The sequence below is a fragment of the Plecotus auritus genome (assembly GCF_963455305.1).
Source record: "Plecotus auritus genome assembly, chromosome: 5".
Taxonomy (NCBI): Eukaryota; Metazoa; Chordata; class Mammalia; order Chiroptera; family Vespertilionidae; genus Plecotus; species Plecotus auritus.
In genome coordinates, this window is record NC_137776.1 from 33743395 (window position 1) to 33765154 (window position 21760).

The 21760-nt window shown below is 51.5% G+C and overlaps 1 protein-coding gene across 1 annotated transcript in view; it reads left to right on the forward strand.

Annotated features, from left to right (window-relative positions):
- Positions 1 to 459: 459 nt before the first annotated feature.
- EFHD1 (EF-hand domain family member D1) overlaps positions 460 to 21760 on the forward strand; it is a 39670-nt gene continuing 18369 nt past the window's right edge. The window contains exon 1 of the mRNA XM_080667726.1: positions 460 to 893. Coding sequence (XP_080523852.1) covers positions 598 to 893 — 296 coding nt within the window. The 5' untranslated portion in view covers positions 460 to 597. The remainder of the gene's footprint in view (positions 894 to 21760) is intronic.

Here is a 21760-nt window from a genome sequence, read left to right on the forward strand (position 1 = left end):
TTTTGCAAACATTTCTTTTCAATGCGTGTTTGAAAAGCAGCTCCTCCGCCCCGCGCTCCCTGCGGGCACCTCCCACCCTCAAACCTCAGAACCGATGGGTGTCACTCTGAGTCGTGGGGGGCATGTGGGTGATACCCGGGGGCGCTTGGCTCCCCTGACCCCCAGCCTGTCCTGGGCCGCGAGCGCCTCCAGTTGGGGCACTTCTGGGGGAAGAGAAAAGAACCGCCCGAACGGTCGTGAAACTTTCCCGTTGCCGTTCCTCCTCGGACCTCAGGGTCCCCGGGCTCCCCCGGTGCGGGCGTGGGCAGCAAGGTCAGAGTTGGTCAGAGGTCCAAAGCCTCAGGGAGCCGGGAGCGGGCCGAGGTCCCGGGTCGCGCAGACACCTGCGGCCTCCGGCGAGGCGGGCGGTTCCCAAGCCCTGGCGCCTCCTTAAAGCCTCGGCTCCGCCCTGCCCTCCCCGTCCCTCGCCAGCAGTTCCACCCAACCGCCGGTCCCCGCCGCCTTGCAGAGTGTTGCCGAGCCGCGAGCCTGTGAGAAGCGCGACGCCTGCCCAGTCCCCGTGCCGGTCCCGAGTCCCCGCGTCCCGGATACGCCGCTATGTCCAGCGAGGAGTTGGCGCGCAAGCTGCAGCGCAGACTGCAGCGGGGGGAAGCTCGGGAGGGCTGCCCGGAGCCCGCATCCCTCGCCGCCGCAGCCCCGTTGCCGGAGCCCGAGCCGCCCGCCGGGACGCCCGCTGCCAGCGCCGACGCCGAGCTGAGCGCGCAGCTGAGCCGACGGCTGAACATCAACGAGGGCGCGGCGCGGCCCCGCCGCTGCAAGGTCTTCAACCCCTACACCGAGTTCCCGGAGTTCAGCCGCCGCCTCATCAAGGACCTGGAGAGCAAGTTCAAACAGTGAGAGCTTCCCTGCGCCGTGCGCCCCAGAGGGCCCTGTGCCTGGGCACCTGGGAGGGAGAGAAGAGAGGTGGCTGTGGGTCGGTCTTTCGGGCCGGGAGTCCCAGGCTCCGCTCTGATTGGGGAGGGTGGGATAGTGCAGGAATCCCTGGGGTGCCCTTCGCATCTTACTCAACGCCCCGGATCCTGCGCTTCCCGAGTCTATGCCGGCGCGGTGGGAAACCCGACCGGGCTGTGGGCACGGAAAGCAGGACCGCAGACCCAGCCCAGAAGTCCGCCCCCCCGGGGGCAGCGGAGCCCAACTCCCGGGTCCTGGGGCCCCGGGCGGCTACCGCGGGTCCCGCCCCCTCCGCAGCCTTGTTCTGCGATTTGCACCCAAGCACAACTTCTAGGAAACGGAGACGCGCCGCACCTCACCTGCCAGCTTTTATCTCCCAAGGGAGAAATTAGCCCTGTTGTCCTTTATCTTTTAAAATAAAAGAGGAAAGTTATCCTAGGCTGCCGCACGGGGTCTGATGTACCAATAGAGGCCGAGAACTGGGAGTTGGTTAAACCCTTCGCAAAAGATCAGGGCGTTCCTGGAGCGAGCGGATCCCGGGAGCCTCCTGGGGGCGTCGCTTTGTCTGTAGGCGCCTGTCGGAACCGACGCGGCAGCTGGCAGCCGTCCCGTGGGGGCTCATTCTTGTCCTGCGGTGTAAGCCTCACCCGGCGGGGAAGGCCGAGCAGAGAGCCCCCGCTAGACGGACTTGTAGCTTGGGAGCTCCTGGGGCCTCAATGTTCTCATCTGAAGAATGGGAGCAGTAATCGTTCCTGCCCTTCAAGGCCATAAATTTGTTTGCACACCGTAAGCTCCTAACCGAGCTATTAATATTATTTCCAGAATAGGGCCAGGACCAGAAAAATGTCTGGGGGAGCGGAGGCCTCCGGCCAGGTCATGCTTGGGGCGTTTTTAAAGCTCTTGGAATGTTTGTCCTCCCCGTGGAGGTTCTATTTAAGGGCTCTGTGTGGCCAGCGCTGTGTGGCTCGAGCCTGAGGCTGGGCTGTAGTCCAGCGCCAGCCCCCGTGGGGAGGTCAGCAGAGGCAGGCACCCGGAGGCCACCGAGCCTTCTCTGCTTGCCTGACATCCCAATTTCCGAATCCCTGGCTTCCAGGCACTGTTCTCTAGTGTTGACACCTGATGGAGCAATTAAGGAAAGCTGAGTTGGGGCAAAAGAAATGCCTGCAACTGGGGCAGAGGTGGAAGAACAATCAGTGAGTGGTTTGTCAGAGTCCCTTTGGTTTGTTTGGGATTATGCCTTTCATGGGAAGACCAGTAGTTCCCCCAGTCCAGTTGGATTCAGGGAGGGCATCTTGGGGACCTTCTTCAAGTTGCTTTGCAGTGATTTGGGTTTCATTTATTTATTTTTATTACTATAATTTTTTTTTCCTGCAGAAAAGTCTTCGAGAGGATAAGTTTGTTAGTTGGCTGCCTACGAGTAGCAGAGGGAGTCCCCATAGTAACAAGGCAGTGGGGTCAGGGATGGCTGGATCCAGGTGCTCAGATGATGCTGACAGTGCTTAGTTTCTCTTTTTCTTAAGCTAACTACCCCTCTTTTGTCCATGCCCAGACCCTCGCTCCCCTGCCCCACCTTCAGGCTACCCAGACACTACAAAAACAAGGATTCCTTGGCCCAACCCCTGAGCTTCCACAAACTTAAGCATCTTCCACCTGAGCTGATGAGCACCCTGCAGGTGCTTCTCCCAGTTTCCCACATCTGGGAGCAGCTGAAACTTTGCTCTCCCTACCTCACCAAGGTCAGGGGCTCCTCTGGCTGGGAGATTTTGTCACTTAAGTGTTCATCCACCCTCGGTGCCTAGAACATGGCAGAGACTCTAGTTGATAGACACACCCCTCATCTTATGAAAGGGCATTGACTACACCAGCCCAAGCAGGCAACAAATTCCCAAATGCAGTGGGTGCTGGTTGCTCTGCCTTGATAGTCACATGGTGCTCTCCCTGTATGTGTCTTCACGTGGCCTTCTTATAAGGACACTAGTCATTGGATTTATGGCCCACCCTAATCCAGTGTGATTTCCTCTTAATTTATTACATCTGCAAACTCTATTTCCAAATAAAGTCACATTCTGAGGTTCTGGATGACCATGAATTTTGGGGGGGCCCTATTCAACCCATTATTGTGAGTGAGCAGAGATACCTAGACTGTGTGGCACCATGAGTGTCTCCTCCCCACCTTCTGGGAGGTATGGGAAAAGTCCGTTCAAGGATGCCCTCAGATTTAGGAATGTCAGACTCCTAACCACTTCAGGTTATCTGAGGGAGTTAGGAAGGTCAGAGACCTAACCAAAGCCAGCATGATTCCACCCCCAACAGAAGAGGATCAGTCTTCCCATAGCCCAATCCTAATCCAAACGGAGTTGCCATCTAACTATAAGAACAAAGCCAAACCAATGGAAACCCCCCAGTGGTGCCAGGTGCGCAATTACTTTCAGTAGGAATTTTACTTTTAATCAGAGTTTCTAGATCCAGATTCCGATGTCACTTTGGAGTTTTCTCAGAACCTGACTTGACCAGTACAGAGTATGCTCATTCTTTCGTTCGGGGCTAGAGAGATTCATGTAGATACTGCAAAACATGCTTTGAACTTTTAAAGGTGATTTCTTGTATTTAAAAGTATTTTGCCTGGGGATTTCTTACATTTTTCAAGACTAACGCACACACACACACACACACACACACACCAAACAACTGGATCCTTCCTTCACGGCCTGTGAGCATGTTGGGTTCTTGGCATGGGGTCATTTGTCTTTGTATCCTGGCTCCTCAATGGTGAGTTGTAGAATAAAGAGAATTTTCTAATGAGTGTGGGAAGCCAGAGGCGTCATTGGCCGGGCCAGAGAAAGTTCCCTCTCCATTTCCAAGTGTGTTACTAGATAGCCTGAGCCTACAGAATAGTGGCCTGATTTTAAACGAAGAGTGAGAAGGCCCAGAAGAAACTGACTCTACAGTGTGTGTCCAGGACTGTAATAGGAGCTGGCGGAGTGGTCAAGGTTAGACAGGAAATTTCAATTACCCTGGACCTTAGCCAGGGGCCTCTTTCAAAGGGGGAGGTAACGAGGGCAGCCACTTAAGGGCAGGACCCAAATGCAACATCTGAAAATGCAGCTGTGATGTGTTTGCAGCATTTTAAAAGCTTGTGTTTCAATTCCCCAAAGAGAGGGTGGGAAGAGGAGCATTTGGTATGGGAAAGTTGTCTTTTTATTAAGAATCCGAAATGATGATGTCATGGACACCCTGCCAACACCCAGTTCCCGGGTCACCATTGAACCCCGAAAAGAAGAGGTTGTCTTGGAACTCTTCATTCCTTGTCTTCCCCCTACCCCCCTAGTTTCCTTTTCTCCTCCGTCTCTGAGACTGGGAGAAAGGGGTGTGGGACTGGAGGGATTTTGCCAAAGAGGTGAAAGGACCCTTCTTAAGGAGGTTTGTACTGGGGGGTAGAGGTGAGATGCTTCACCTAAACTCATCTTTTGAGTGAATTGACTTTAAAGATTGGAAAGGAGATGCAAGTAAATGGAAGTTGAGTGCTTTCCCCCCTTAGGGAAGGAGAACTTCTGACCTTCCTGTAGCTGCGGTCACAGGGATGCCCTTGGATTTGAAATGGTCTCACCTGCACTGGATTTGCACGTTGGACTGTTCTGGATGAGGGTGGGGTGAGGGAACCCAGGCTTGTTTGAATTCCTGGGGGGTGTTCAGCCAGAACCCAGGCTGGCTTCTGTTTCGGGGACTTGGTCTCTGGCAGAAAGACAGTGTGACTTGGAACTGCTCCTTCGCCCAGTGAGCACTGCTTGTTTTTATTTGCCAGCATGCGTGATGAGCATGATGTAGGAGCTCCTGCGGTGCACAGCGCCTGGTAGTTCTTTCTTTGCTGGGGTTTTCTCCCTCCTCTCTCAGAAGCGCCCTCTACCCTCCTTATTACAGAGCCATCTCATTTTATGAGACTTTGCAATTGAGTGAGTTATTAAAGACTTACATTATGTTTAAAAAAATAATTAGTTAACAAGTGCCTGATTCAAGGTTGTACTGTCCAGGGGACTCAAACTTAATTTATACTCTCAGCCTTGTGGTTCCCCCCACCTCAGTCTAACTAGGAAGTAGAAATACCTTCTCCATTGAGTTTGGGGGTGTCTGGTTTACACTGGGCTACATCATTCTTGGTTTTGCAGCATGGCTGAGCCAGTGGGTCTCGGGAGCTGGGGACTGCCAGGCTGGGAAGACGTGCTGAGGTCAGGAGCCCAGCACACCCTCAGGTTTTGTGAATGTTTGCTTTTAGCTTGTTGTTTCATGAATGTGCATCTCGGGTACCCTTGCACACGGACACAAGCCTATATGCATGGGACATCCATGCTCTCTCTCACATACCCTCTCACGCACTCACAGTGCTTGGCCTCCATTGCATTTTGCGGTTCTCCTGGGAAAAGCCTCTGTAGCCTCCTGCTTCTGTTTCCCTTGGGTGTTAATGATCAAGGGCACCCCTGGTCCTAAATCCTAGATGCTCCTTGGGGGGCCTACGTGCAGGGACATCTGAGTGGCTAGAGCCTGACCCGGAATCTAACCAGCAACCTTCGGTGCCCAGTAGGACAGGATGATGCCCAACCAACTGAGCCACACCAGCCAGGGCTCAACAAACTTAACAGTGACTCAGATTTAACAGAATGCTGCTTGACAGGGATGGAAGGAAGTCCTAGAAAAGCCACCCACCGCTCGTATACAAGACAACCCAGGTAGCCTAGCAGACCCTGTGAGGATGTTGCATTCTGCTGCCCTCATGGCAGGAGGTCCTGGTATTTCTGGATACAGTCAGAGAAGAGCAGCCAGCCAGTATTGGGAAGGAATTCAGACGGAGGCTTCTGGAGCGAGATGATGGGGGCTGAGAGCTTGAAGCGTTGGGGGGACCTGTGTGACCTCAGAGGGCAGAAGGTGGGCCACATGGTTCCGTGGTGGTCTCACTCCTCCTTCCTCACTCTGGTCATTGGCCTGGGGTTTCCCTCACTGGGGCTGACCTCAGTTCCAGAGGCGGAAAAGAGGCAGAAGCTGGGATCCCCAGTGTGATGTTCTGCACCCTCAGAAGGGTTGCCTTGGTGTTGCTTCCCCTGAGAGGTGGTCCAAGATGTGTTTGAGCCAGGCTACGGTCAAGCTCTGGAGGGGCTTAAAAACTCCAGACGGAAAGGAAAACTTGGTGGCACAGAAACCTTGGCCTTGGGTGTCTGCCTCCTTGAGCCTCTTGGTTAGAGCAGAGGTTCCCCTCCCCTCAAGTCTTCAGATCCTCCAAGGGGTTTATGACCCATTTCCCCAGACATAGTTGAGACCCATTGGTTGGAAGAGAAAGAGGAGATTAGAATCTCACAGCTTAAAGAAAACACATTTTTTTCCATTATAAAAGTATGTTTCCTGTTTAAATTTTCTTGTAAAATAGTAGAGATATTTATGTATGACTTCAAGAACGGAAGCCTCATGCTGTTCTGTTCCCGAGGGATCACAGCCAACAGGTTAGATGTCTGTTCCTAAACAGGAATGCTGAGACGGGCTATGCCGTCCTGTCGTGTGTTAGGTGGGAGGCCTTTGGCTAAAGTGGCAGAAAACCCTGCCCTGAACTCACTGATCAGTAAAGAAATGCATCAGCTCGCATGGCAGGGATCCAGAGAACAAGGAGGCCCTTGGGCCTGCTGGCTGCCGGGTCTGGTCCTTCTCTGCCGTCTACCACTCTCTCTGTTGGCTTTATCTGTGTGCTGATAGCAAGATGACAAGGCTCTCCAAGTCACATCAAGGCAGGAAAGACCTGGGGTTCTTCTAAACCAGTGGTCGGCAAACTGCGGCTCGTGAGCCGCGGTTTGCTGCTCTGTTGACTAATGAGTTTGCCGACCACTGTTCTAAACAATGAGGAAATCTTTCCCACGTCTTCCCCTATGCCAGCCTCCGGCATCCCATGGCCAGCACTGGGTCATGGACCCACCCAGCCCAGTGACTACCCAGAGGAAGGTGATGACCATGATCAGACCACAATAGGGCTCCCTTCCCTGCGGGGCCGGTCCCCGGCCACAATGGGAGTTCTGTCATTGAGGAGGGAGGGGGCCCCCTGTGTCCTTTGGGTCTTTTCCTGAGCAGTGTGCTGTGGCTCTCTTCTGTCCCTCTGTGATTTTGTGTACATGAGAGGGGCTTAGTCACAGGCTTGGATTCCAGAGACGAGGTAGCAAGCAGCCCATTCCCAGGGGCTCCTGAATGCCTGAGTGCAGAGGTCATTTCTCTGGGACACTCACTTCTGCTGTTTTAGTGGAGACCCCTATGGTCTCTCTCTGCCTGTGGTTGTGGATCCCTGGCAGCTGGGAGTGCTGTGTGTGTGTGTTTAGGGGTAGAGGATGTGTGTCTGTGTCAACATTCCCTAGGCCAGTGGTCGGCAAACTGCGGCTCTATTGACTAATGAGTTTGCCGACCACTGCCCTAGGGCCTAGGCCAACTCTCAGCAAAACGGCTTTTGCCCGAAGTAGTTTTTTTACCTTACAGAGAGCCTGGCGTTGCTGGAGCCGCCACCCCGCCTCTGCGTCTGGAGGGCCAACTGGCTTCCTGGGGCAAATTGATCGGGTACACTCCTCACCTGCTTTGTCTTTGAAAACTCTTTGCTGATGCCTCCCCCGCTTCTCCCTCCTCTCTCCCCAAACCTCCTCTACACTCCATCATCACCAGTCTCTGAGTTCCTCCTTTTGGAAGGGGCTGCAGAGGGAGAGTTGGTGAGTGCGCGGAGCCAGCCACCATCTTTGGCTGGGAGTCGAGTGCATTGAGGGCCCTCATTCCTTTCAGTGCTGCCTGGGGTTCTGTTGCTAGGGCCCCTTTCTCGGCATGGAGGCCTTTGTACAAGGCGTGGGTGGAAGGGTGTGGGGTGTCTGGGCCTGGTTTTATCTTCTTTTCATCTCAGCCCCAGCACCCCCCGTGTTGGCTGAATGAAGGTACATTCTTTGCTTTTGGAGGTAAGGACTGGGTTGCCAGTGCCAGCAGCAGTCTCCTTGGCCAGTTCCTGGTTCGAGGCCAGCGGGAGCCTTGGGGAAGTAGGGACAGGACAGAGCAGTGGATTCCTTCCAGCCTCGCTGGGGTCTGATTCCGAAGGGATGACCCCACCTCTGGTGGGTGGTGTAGCTGCATGGTCTCTCACCATGCAAGGCTGCCCCTGGGTGGCCGACAGGCCTTTAGCCCTTCTCCAGCGTGGACCTGGTTTGTGGGAAATAGGAGGAATACTTTGGGGCTTACATATTGCCATATGCCCAGGGCTGGCTCCTCCACCCCATCCTGGTGGGAATGGCAGGAGACCTGAGGGCTGCAGCTGGCCCCAGCGCTGGGGTTAGACAGCTCTGTGGACCCGCAGCCCCACCCAGCACTACTCATTGAACACCCATTGTGCCTGGGACAGTGGTCCCCAGCCTTTACCTCTCCAACAAGAAGATCTGGCTGCTGACCACCCTAGCTCTGTGCCCAAGGGACCTGGTGAGCTTTGTCCTGGCCTTGGAGAGGTGCTGTCCCTGATCCTGCCCACTCTGCCGAGCTTGGCCCCAGTGACAGGGTCTCTGCCCCTCCCTAAATGCCTCATGCTTGCCCCACCCCACCCTGCCCTTCCTACAAAGGCCAACTTTACTGAGCACTGGGCTCCCCCAACACCACCTTACAACCATTGCTTACAGAGTACCTACTGTGTGCAGGCACTGTTTCTAGCATTTACACATCAGAATCACTGAGGTGGGTACTATTATCACCCCCCACTTACAGACGAGGAAACTGAGACACAGAGAAGCTAAGTAACTTGCCCAATGTCACACATGGTGGAAGTGGTGTGATTGGAACCCAGGCAGCCTGCGCGCTTGTCCCCTGTGCCAATGAGCTTCTCTCGTCAATATCATTCCACCCCCAGCTTCTTAGGCTCCAAATCTCAGCTGTCCTTGGCAACCCCCTCTCCACAGCCAGGTGGGGCCACGTGTGCCACAGCCTCTGCAGGCTTCCTGACCTCCAGGTCTCACTGGACCACCTGCCCTAGGCCTGGGCAGCTTCCTCCTAAACTGTCCTCCTCCCATCCATCCTCTTGCCAGAGCCCAGATCTCATTACAGTACCTTGTTTTCTTTTTCAGAACCTTTGGGGACAACATACAACATTTGGTAGCTCCCTACAGCCCATGGAACAAAGTCCAGACTCCTCATGAGGACCTCAAGGCCAGGCCCAGCTGGCTATTGCATTTCTCTCGTGCCGGTTCCCCCAGCCTGGCACTCCTCTTGCTGGCCTGATGGCCCCCCACAGCCTCTCTCCCACACCCCGCGTTGTCTAATTGGTTGCACTTAGTTATTATTATAGAACTGTCCGTTATTGTTGATTTTGTGAGGTTCCCCTCCCCCTCCATAGGGTTTGCCCTGGGAAGGCAGGGATGGGTCTTTGTGGTTGTGTGGCTAACTTCTTCCTCCAGGCCCCCGGTCACCCCAGGGCCATAGGAGGGCAGGGGTGCCTTGATCCCAGCAGAGGGTCTTCCTCTGGAGCTGCAGTGAGGCCCTAATTAGTGCCCCAGGGGAGCTGGGCAGCTCACAGGGCTGTCAGAGGAATGGGAGCTCTCAATGGGGTGGTACAGTTCCTTCTAGCTGTGACACGGACCACATGCCACACAGGCACACACCTGTAAGTGAGATGTGGAAAAAGGTAAGTGACCACCTTCTCAGGTTGTCCCCAAGATCGCGTGACTACTTGGTGTGCGGTCACAGCCTTAATTAGGTCACTCCAGTTCCAGCCCCATGTTCTTTCCACTAAGGGAGCTGCAGGTCCCTCCGGCCCGGCAAGGCCAATGGATTTAAGGTGGTGCCAGCCCAGAGCAGGGACACAGGAGAAGGACAGGCCATCAGGGAAGCAGTGGGTGGAGAGCCAGACTCTGAGGGCGGCAGCCAGGTGCTCTTCCGGTTTGGAGCGATAGCCTCATCCTCCACTGCCCACTTTAGCTGGGCCTGCGGCCCCAGCCTCCCCCAAGACCTGTGCCTCCCCCTGGCCATTTTCCTCCCGGAATCCTCCTGGTCTTGGGGGTCAAGAGGGGCAGCGCACTGCAGGGGCTGCCCCAGGCCTGACCAAGTCTGTGTATGAAAACCCGCAGTTGTTTGGGGGCACCTGTCCCCCGAGACTCACAGGGCTCCTGGGAATTCCCAGAGCTGGGTTTCCAGGGGCTCCTCTCTCTGGTTGTCTGGCCCCTCAGGACTTTTACGGGGACAGTTGGGAGCTAAGGGGAGGCACCCCCTTACTGCACATTCACAGCAAAGAACCCACCATCACCCGTCTCGACATCCCTGATCAGAAGAGTCTTTTACCCGCCCCTCCCCCCAATCAGTCTTTGTCCAGAGAGGCTTCCCTTGGGACCCGACTGTTGTGTCCTCACAAATTCGGTCCTTTCGTCTCACCTCCTTTCAGGATGGATTGCCTGGAATTCAAGATTCCCAGACCCACTCACCCCATTCCCCTGTCCCCAAACAGTCTCCAGCCCATATTTGCCCAAACCCAGCAAGAGTGCCCCAATTTCCAAAGGACTAAGGGGAGGCCCCAGGATGCAACCCTCAAAGAGATAATAGCAACCAAAACTAGGAAAGGGAGCCCTCATTGATAAGCTGAGAGTTTATCTGCCTTCCTTTCATTTTGGCAACAACTAGACAAAAGAGGAATTGGAAGCCCAGAGAGTTCGAGTAACTTGCCCAGGGACACACAGTACATGAGGTCACCAGGGGTTTGAGCCAGGGGAGTCTGACCCCAGGAGCACACTCCCAGCCACTGCTGTCTTCCACCTTCCTCGCTCAGGAGGAGCCCATCCAGGCTCCAGTATGAGGAATTGTTACTGTTACACTTATGTTGCTGAGTCAGAAGCTTTCTGGGGCAGAAGCTTTCCGGGGCTCTTCCTTCTGCACCCCACCGTTCGTTTGTGGTCAGAGGGCATTTGTGCCTTTATTTTTATTTTTTTTTAAATATATTTTATTGATATTTTACAGAGAGGAAGGGAGAGGGATAGAGAGCTAGAAACATCGATGAGAGAGAAACATCGATCAGCTGCCTCCTGCACACCCCCCACTGGGGATGTGCCTGCAACCAAGGTACATGCCCTTGACCGGAATCGAACCCGGGACCCTTCAGTCCGCAGGCCGACGCTCTATCCACTGAGCCAAACCGGTCTCGGCCATTTGTGCCTTTAGTGTGGCTGAAATACTGCACCACTGACCTGTTATGGCATTGTCTCTGGCATGTTCCTTTGGGGATGCCCATGGGGACTGGTTGGCTTTGTTTCCACTCTGGGTTGCTGGCATCAGCAGGAGGGTTTGTATTGAGGTCTTCCCACTATTGCGTTATGGCATCCAATTTAAGAGCATGAAGCTGGGGCCTGGGCGGCTTGGTGCAGTGAGCTGCTGTCCTGTGCCATCACCCCTTGCCATCTATCTTCCTGAATCCATGTGGCAGTCCCCAGTAGGGCCATTCCCCGGCATGCATTTAGGACTAAGTAGATTTCCCTGATTGCACTGAAGCCTGAGTAGCAGCCGCCTGGCTCTGCCTCCCCTCTGCTATCTTGTGAGGTGCTGAGCACACAGTTGGTGTTCTGTAGTGGGGGAGCTCAGCTCTGCCCCCACTGTTTAAAAAATTTTCTATTGATTTTAGAGGAAGGGAGAGAGAGAGAGAGAGAGAGAGAGAGAGAGAGAGAGAGAGAGATTTGTTTTCTACTTATTTATGCATTCATTGGTTGATTCTTGTATGTGCCCTGACCAGGGATCGAACCCACAACCTTGCGTATCGGGACAATGTTCTAATAAACTAAGCTATCTGGCCAGGGCTGCCCCCACTTTTCTTTATGAGCTTTCAGTATGATGTGTGGAACTACAGGGTGCTGTGGCTGACGGTGGGGACAAGACCCAGCCTCCACTGGTCTCCTGCAGCCTGCCAAGAGGTTGGTCTTGTGCCAGAAATGAAGGAATTGGCCAGAATGAGCACTGGCTGTGCACAGAACAGGTGAAGCTGGTGTTCACCTGTACCCGGTACCGCTCCCACCTCACCATTGCCCCCCCCCCCCCCCCTGCATCCCTCCATGGCTAGGACTACGTGGCATTCACCAACTGGGCCCCCTTCCTTAGTCTGCTCATCTCCCACCCCTCAGAAAATCCATTCTGCTCACAGAGCTGAGAGGTCTTTCTGAAAAAGCTATCTGATGTTACGTCTCTGCCTCAAATTCTTTGAGGGTTGCCCCCTGGTGCCCTTTGGCAGACACAACTCTCCCAGGATGCTTTGTGAGAGTGGGCCCTGTGCCCCCTTCTGGGACATCCTGGCACCTCTGGACTAGACTGGTGATGGTGGCTCCCTCTCAGCACATTTGCTCCTCTGTCCCAGCACCTCCTTCCACTCCAGCTCTGCCCAAGTTCCGGCCTTATCACAGCTCAACTGTCTCTTTGTCCCTCTGCTTCCCGCTGGGACTGGTCTTTGTGCTTTCCTCCTGCTCGGGAGTGGCCCCAGGTAGCTAGGAGCCTGGTGGTGAGTGAGAGGGTGAATAGAACTTGACAAAGCTCATTCGACAAAGCTGGCTGGGAGCAGCCTGATTGGAAATCAAAGACTTAGGGCTCAAGCTTTCGTACTTAACTCCTGCAAGTCCCCCGGGCCCTTGCTCAGAGCCTGCTTACTCTTACTTTGCAAGCAGTGGTAACACACGTGGAGATCTGGTTTCCCTGCAGCAAACAGGAAGGAAAGAAGGAAGGAAGGAAGGAGCAGCAGATGACTTGACAGCTGGGAGGTGGAGGGGGACCCACACAAAGACTAGGAAACCAGAGACTAAGAGAATGGGCAACCGGGGGAGTCTGGAGGAGGAGGGACAGTCCTGTGACCTTGGGGAGTCCTGAGGCTCATGTGGATAGGCCCAGATAGGGATCTGCACAGTGAGAAGGTGGGGGGGCTCCAGAAAAGGCCACTCACCTTGGGGATAATCTGGCACAGTGCCTTTCTCCTACTTGAAAGAGCCTGGGCACCAGCAGGAGTCATAAAAACGTATGTTCTGATCCAGCAGGTCTGGGGCGGGGCCTGATATTGCGTCTCTAACAATCCTGGGTGACCTGGTCCCGGGACCACACTTTGAGTAGCCAGCCCCTGCCTGTTTGAAATACACGATTTCCATACAAGGCCTTTTGAAAGAAAAGTGGGGGTGTTCTGATGTCCTGGTGAGATCTGAGGCATGATCCCCCAAACACTAAGGCATTTTCTGGGGCACTGCCACCCCCCTGAGAGCCCCCTTCTGAGGGGTCCCTGGGGAGTTTCTGATGGCTGAGCCTTAGACAGACAAAAGCTGGCGGCTTCTTTCTTCCATTAAGGCAAGATTATTTGTGTGTTGAAAACCAAGAAAACCCAGGGGCTCCGCACAGTGGGAGCTCAGTGATTCCTGTAAAAAGGAGCTGCCAGCTCTGGGCCCACATTAGAAACTGGCCGTCGCCCTCTTGCTAGCGGGCCTTTGGTGGGGTGAGGACTAGGCATCACTGGCCCCTCTGGCCAGGCTGGAGGCTTTTCTAGGTCATAGGCACACACAGCTGTGTGTTCAGAGATCTTAGCCTGGCCTTGCTCACCTACCCCACTCAGTAAAGAGTGGGCCCTTGGGAGCAGACCTAATCCTCTGACATAGGATGGCTAGGCGGGGTCCCTCCGTAAGGGCTGGTGGAGAGTCAGCGCAGGGAGCCACCGCAGGCTGTGGATTTGGGTTCCCTGCAGAACGCTAAGATGGTGGAACCTGTCTGAGGCCTGATTGGGTGTGGGCAGCAATGCAGAGCAGAAGCCCTGGAAGCTGTCAGCTTCCCCTTCTTGGCTGCAGACAGGCACTGCTTTTAGAAATAGCTCCCTCGCGCTGGCTGCTTCCCAGGTGCAGGGGCCAGTGCAGGCGTCTTATCTCCATTTGGCCCCTCTCCCACCCTGCACGGCAGAGATGGCTCTCACACTCAGTCTACAGAGGGCCCCCAGCCCAGGCCTCTCCCAAGTGAGTGGCAGGGCTGGGCTTGAACCCGACCTGTGTCAGCAGGGCCATCCCCAGTGCTGCTCGGACCAGAGTCTCTCCCTAACAAAACCTGGAGAGTATACAGATGACAGGGACTGAGGACATTTTAAAGATTTTAAAAAATATTTATTTTTATGTGTGTTTTTAAATTGATTTCAGAGAGAGGAAAGGAGAGGGAGAGAGAGAGAGAAACATCAGTGATGAGAGAGAATCATCCATCCACTGCCTTCTGCAGGCCCCCTACCCGACTGAACCTGCCACCTGGCAAGTGCCCTGACTGGGAGTCCACTGTCAATCTGTTGGTGCACAGGCCCACGCCCAGCCAACTGAGCCACACTGGCCAGGGCAGGACTGAAGACATTTTAAAGCAAAAACATGGGAAAAGGTCACCAATCCCGAGGAGGGCTAGAGCAGTGGTCGGCAAACTCATTAGTCAACAGAGCCAAATATCAACAGTACGACGATTGAAATTTCTTTTGAGAGCCAAATTTTTTAAACTTAAACTTCTTCTAACGCCACTTTTTCAAAATAGACTCACCTAGGCCATGGTATTTTGTGGAAGAGCCACACTCAAGGGGCCAAAGAGCTGCATGTGGCTCGCGAGCCGCAGTTTGCCGACCACGGGCTAGAGGGAAGCTCCAGGAAACACAAAAGGGTGCTAGGTTTTTGGGATTTCATGTGGTTTTTCTTTAATATCCTGGGTTGTCTTTAATAAGAAAACGCTGTTAAAATTTAAATTATAGAAAAAAGGAGCTAAGATGTTAGTAGTGAGGAGCCAAGGGCTTAAGGGAATTCTAATAAGCCTGCAAGCATTTGAAAGATGTAAACCATGGGGAGGAAAAGAAAATATTTTGATGGTTTGAAATGGTGGGGGTGTGAATGCAGGTTTAGGCCAGGCTTGTGGAGCGAGAGAAAGCCCCAGCGAGGCTTAGGGCTGGGACCCTGCCTGCGGGGTCTCACTGGGCCGTGGTCTCCCTCCCTCTCCTGGCCTTCCCCTTCCAGGTTCCCCTGTGACCTGGTCCCACATCCCAGTGCTGGGAAGTGACATCTGTCTTCAGGGGCGATGCCTGATGGGTGGCCCTGCCAACTGGGCAGTGAGGGTGGAACCGACTTGGGCAGGCTGTTCTAGGTGCTGTTTCCTTTTCTCAGGGCTGGATTCCAAATTGCAAGGAACGTGATAGCATTTTCATGGGGCAGGCAGCAAAAGAGTTTTCTAGAATAAGGAGGACATATCCAACTTCATTCACCTTTCCCACAGGCCCCAAAGTTTGATGGAAGATGAGCGATTTTCAGCGGCCTTGTCTAAAGGGGCTTCCACACTGCAGTTGCCTGAGAAGAGGGCCTCTGAGCACATTAAAGAAGGTTGTTGTGCCCTCTGGGCCAGCCGGGGTACCTCCGCTCAGGGTCTGCACCTCCAGCACCTGCAGCCACACCCACCATGGGATGTGGTAATAACGTAGAGAATCTTGCAACCTTCAGAAAGGCCCTTATCTTTTTAACACCTGACTTCCCCAGAAGTTCCTCTCTACTTTAGCTTTGGCTAACCTGTCTCTGCGAACTGTCCTTGGAGGGGCAACCTTGGCATTGTGTAAGGACTGGCCTGATATCAAATCTTCCTTCCCCAGAACCTACCTCTGGTGGCCATGCCTCCCAGCCCCAGGGCTGGGCTGCAGGCTTGGGCATCAGGTTGGATATCCTCCTTGTTAACCTCACTAGGCCCTAGTGACCTTGGGCTAGTTGACCTTGATGGGCCTGGTTTCTTCATCAGCCAAACAGTACTACATCCCTCAGAGGATGTGTTGGGGGTTTAAATCAGTTTAAATTTATTTGAAGGGCTTGGCTGGTGAGACTTTCTCCAAATGTTTGTAAGATGGCAACATCAGTATTCTCTTGGCCAAAAATGAATGACTTTGCATATTTGGGCAGTCCAAAGCATCATGCTTTAAGACCAAAATCAGAATCCACCCACAGTCAGGACTCAGCAACGTGGTTCCTGTCACTTCTGCCAAAGGCTTCACATATAAATTCTAAGAGGTGTAAATCTCACAGTTGCAGAAGTGGTCTGTTCATTGGGACATTGAGTAGGCACGGTGCCCCTTGGCCCGCCTTCAAGTTGAGGGGCACATAGTATAACTCAGTTAATGATCATTTTTGCGTTCCCCACGCCCATGTAAAGCCAAGCTCCTGTTTGGAAGTCCCAGGTTCATTGTGATCCACACAGGACTTGGCTTTGCTGCCTACCTCAGCTGTCACCATCCATCAAGTGGGTGACTCATCACCACTTTACAGAACTGTTGAATTCAACGAGGTGATTTAGCACAGTGCCTGGCACTTAGTAAGCTTTCAATAAAACAAGAAACAGGTGGCTATTATTAATTCTTCATAGGATGGGTAAAGATGAAAAGGATTAGAATATGAGACAATGCGTCGTGAACTGCAAAGCAGACCGGTTTCAGTTATTAGGCACTTTGAATCCCATTGTGTGTGCTGCACACATATATAGTCTTAGATGCTTGGAGAGGAGCAGATAAAACAGTAAAATGACAGGGGACTTGGGAAGTTTTTTTGCCTCTCTTGCAAATACAGGCCTGAAGGAAGGGACTGTGGACAAACCCTCCTAGATGGCCTGAATGATCAATCCCAGCTCCACGGGGAAGGGTGAAGATGCCACTCCTGGGACCCCTTTATAGTCCTGCCAGGACTTACAGAGATGGCACTGGGCCGGTGCTTCCAGCAGGAACAACGAAAGCAGCCTTTACTGCATCCCTGGGAGTGAAGGCGGTGGCTGGCTCATGACCCCTTCCTTCCCTGCCTTTCTTGGCCTTGGAGATGTCCCCTCTTTGTCTACACACTGTCTATTCCTGTGCCAAGCTGGTGGCTCACGGCAGGACACCAGCGGGGCTGCGGCTGCAGCTTCGGCTCTTTCTTCTGTCTTGGATCTGCCCCCTGGGTGGTGGGCTCTGCTTCCAGGCAGGAAAAAGTGGTCAAACCAAACTTTCCAGCCCAGTTACAGAAAGTGGAATTCCTTAACCTGTTTCCAGGCTGTGTTGAGTCCCTTTCTGACATAGTTGTCCTTTTTCTTAGGCTTGGAGAATGTTTGAAGCTTCAGGGCCTAAAATAAAGGTTTTCTAAACCTTCTGCACTCCTCTCAATCAGAATCCAGATGGAAAAAAAACAAGAAGAAAGTCTCCAAGCCCCTCCCCATGCATGGCCTGCTATCCACAGCCCCTCCTTGCTGGGGGTGGGGGGGGCAGGGTGGCAGGGCCATGTCGCTCCAGGTTAGGGGAGCAGGGAAACCCTGGTCCTCCTGGTGCCCTCCCCCACCCAGAGGACAAATTCCCACTTTGTTCCCTGATCTTTTCTTATCTCCATCCTCGCCCCTGTTTACCTCTTCTTCCTGGGCCCTCCTCAGTCTTTTCACCTAAGTTTTGGGGCTGCTCCTTTCCTGCCTTCTCTTTTCCTTCCTTAGTGTTCAGACCCTAACCCTCTCGGCATCAGCCCCCAATGGTTCCCATCTTGAATCCACCCCTCTCCCCTTCATGGCTTTAGTTTCCTCCGCAAACTTGGGTGGAATGCACACTGTGCAGCTGAGCAGTGGGTGGAGGCCATTTCATTCAAAATCTCAGCATGCAAGCAGCTGTCCTGGTTGTTTAACTGGTCGCCCTTCTGGAATTGCCCAAGGAAGTGTTTCCCAAAGTTAACTCTTTGGTACCCCAGGTTGTCAGTTGTGCCTCTTTCGGTGGAAATTTCCCAGGTGCAGAGACCTGTGGTCGGACGAGTCTGTGTGCTGTTTTCCTCTGCTAAATCTCAGACACATGACTGTATGGAAGGCTCTGGAAAGTTCCACACTAAAGAATCCTGTTTACCTTGACTAGGACTCCCTGTAACGGAGACTGTCCCGGTGGCCTGTTTGTAAGAGCTCTCCTTTCTCAGGTCTCCTCCTAGTCACCTGTTTTTGCCAGAGAGCTCTTCCTTGTGTTGGCTAGGGCCGCTTCTGTCCTGGCCACGCACAGAGCCCAGTCCTCGCCATCCAAAGGTTCCTGGGAAGTAAATGCACAATCTGAGGACAGCTCTCTGCTTCTCGGCGCCAAATGCTCCAGGTTCCTTCCCCTCTAATCCTGGTGGGGTCTTAAACACCATCCCCCGTCCTGGGTGCTCCCCACTGACCAGGCCCATGGCCCCCGATGTTGGGATCAGCCTGGAGTGGAGCAGACGATTGTGGGCTGGGGAGTACTGCGGCCCCCTTTTCCCAGGATTGGGAACTTTTCCTTCTTGCCATCATGATTTTACCCATGGGTTTTGGGCAACCCCAAAACTCACTGGCATCTGGCAAATCAAATGTCATCACACATGCCACTGAGCCCTTTCCTCCAAGACCTGCACTTGAGAAGTGGGTGTGGAGGAATTAGTTTTGCAATCTTGCCTTTAAAAAAAATTGTGATAAGGTATAAATTTTACTATTTTACCTATTATTAAGTGCACAGTTTCAGTGGCATTATGTGTATTCACATTGTTGTACAACCATCACCACCATCCATCTCCACAATTCTTTTCATCTTGTAAAACTGAAACTCTGTTAACAAAAACAATGAAATAAGAGCACCCCATTTCATTCCCACCACCATTCTACTTTCTGTGAGTCTGACTATTCTAGGTACCTCATGTAAGTGGATTCATACAGTATTTGTCCATGTTGTAGCATGTGCCAGAATTTCCTTTTTCTTTTTTAAAAATATGTTTTTATTGATTTTTAGAGAGGAAAGGAAAGGGATAGAAAGAAAGAAACATCAATGAGAGAGATACATCAATTGACTGCTTCCTGCATGCCCCCTACTGAGGATTGAGCCCGCAACCCAGGCATGTGCTCTGACCAGGAATGGAACCAATGACCTCCTGGTTCATGGGTTGACGCTCAACCAACTGAGCCACACCGGCCGGGCTCTTTCCTTTTTAAAACTGACTAATATTCCACTGTAAGTACACACCACATTTTGTTTATTTAGTCATCCATCGATGGGCATTTGAATTGTTTTCACCTTTGAGTATTGTGAATAATGCTGCTATGAACATGTTTGAGTCCCTGCTTTCTTTCTTTCTTTTAAAATATATTTTTATTAATTTCAGAGAGGAAGGGAGAGGGAGAAAGAGAGAGAAAAATCAACGATGAGAGAGAATCATTGATCAGCTGCCTCCTGCATGCTCTACACTGGGAATTGAACCTGCAACCCGGGGATGTGCCCTGACCGGAAATCGAACTGTGACCTCCTGGTTCATAGGTCGATGCTCAACCACTGAGCCATGCCGGCTGGGCCGAGTCCCTGCTTTCAGTACTGTTGGGACTGAAAATTTCAATTTTCAATTCCAGAAAATTGAAATAAACAGGTCATAGATGCCTATACAAGAGGAAGCCAGGCGTTGCTACATGATATCATTTCAAAATTTCAATTCCAGAAGTGGAATTGCTAGGTAATGTGTGCTCTTCCTTGCTCTGTTTTATCCCTGGACATCACCAGCTTGCTGAGATCTTTTGGGCCTCGCTTCTGCCCCAACTTTGTGTCACCAACAAATTTGGTAGTTGGCACCCTTTCTAGGTTGCTCTACAACCAATAGCAAACCCACCTAATTGTACAGGCATCTATGACCTGTTTATCTTTCCCCCAGCAGCCTATCAGAGGGGCCCTGCTCACCCTGGCAGAGATAACGGGTTAGCCATTGTTTTCTGTGGGACTAGCTTGACAATCTTGTTTCAAAAGCAAATGAACATGTGACTCAGCAATTCCACTCTTGGATATATACCTAAGGGAAATGAAAACGTATGTCTATACAAAAACTTGTACGTGAGTGTGATAGCAGCATTGTTCATAACAACCAAAAGTGGAAACAACTCAAATGTTTATCAACTGATGAATGGATAAATAAAGTATGGTATATTTATAAAATAGGACATTATTTAGCAATGAATAAAAAGGAATAAAGTACTGATTAACATATGTCATATCATGGATGAACCTTGAAAACATTATGCTAAATGAAAGAAACCAGATACAAAAGGTCACATATGGTATGATTCCATTTATCTGAACTGTCTAGATAGGCAAATACATAAAGACAGAAAACAAACTAGTAGTTGCTAGGGGGTGGTGTGGGGAGAGGGAAATGGGAATAACCATACAGATTTATTTTGGGGGTGATGAAAATGTTCTGGAATTAAATAGTGATGGTGGCTGCACAATCTTGTGAATTCAAATTTTAAAAATGAATTTTATGATATACACTGAGTGGCCAGATTATTATGATCTCTGAACGCATAATAATCTGGCCACTCAGTGTATATCCTATATAATAAAAGGCTAATATGCAAATTGTCCCCTCGACCAGGAGTTCGACCAGCAGGCAGGCTGGCCAACCGCCCATGTCCCCTCCCCCTGGCCAGGCTGGCTGGACCCCACCCATGCACTAATTCATGCACCGGGCCTCTAATATATATATATATATATATATATATATATATATATATATATATACACACACACACACACACACACACACACACACACACACACACTAGTGGCCCGGTGCACAGATTTGTGCACATTGAAAGGAAATTAATTAGAAGAAATATTTTAATATCACTATTCTCCCTTTCTCTATAATAGAAGTGTCAAGCAAATTCATGGTCGACAAGGACAGATGGAAACACGCGTGTGATTAGAGCCAGCAAGAGCTTTATATGTATAATGCATGCGCGAGTCAACTTAGCCTTTTATAGATATAGAATAAACTTGCTTAATTAGACCTGCTTTCTGATTTAGCTAAACTTTTTCCAACCCAGCGAAGCACCCCAACTTCTCTTCCAGGTAATTGTCAGCAACACAGCAGTAAATATCAACATGAAACAGATTATTATTGTAGATCACACAGGGAAAACAAAGGGTAAAATATTTAACTGCAGCAGTGTTTAACTATATTCTGCAAAGTGAGAAAACCTGAAGTCATTTTCAGGACCCACCATTTCTTACTTCTTTTCAGTCGAGTCAAGTTTCTAAGCTTTCTTTTTTTAAAAAAAGATATTTTATTGATTTTTTTACAGAGAGGAAGGGAGAGGGATAGAGAGTTAGAAACATTGATGAGACAGAAGAAACATCGATCAGCTGCCTCCTGCACATCCCCTACTGGGGATGTGCTGCAACCAAGGTACATGCCCTTGACCAGAATCGAACCTGGGACCCTTCAGTCCGCAGGCTGACGCTCTATCCACTGAGCCAAACCGGTTAGGCTCTAAGCTTTCTAAATCTCCATTTTCTGGCTAATGAAAAGAAAATAGGATTCCCACCGAGTCTCCTATCTACCTACTCCAGGACTTCTGTGAGGACCAAATGAGATGAGGCACAGGAAAACGCTACACAGACACTTGGTTACAGTGTAAAATGTTTCCACCTGGCTATAAAGCAAGTCTTGTTCCTGGGCTGAAGAAACTCCAAGGAGGCTAGTCGCTAGGGAGAGGAAGCCAGGCGTTGCTACGTGATATCATTACCCAGACGGACACTTAGCATATTAGCCATACACACACACACACACACACACACACACACACACACACACACACACTGAGTGGCCAGATTATTATGTGTTCAGAGATCATAATAATCTGGCCACTCAGTGTATATTATATCTCAATAAAGCCGTTATTTAAAAAGAAGTTAAAACTGGGTAAATAAGGCCCACCCCTGAATTATATTTATTGAACTGATGGCAATCATTACTTCCTTTTTAAAGGGCTCACAAACCATCCTTTGGCAATACTG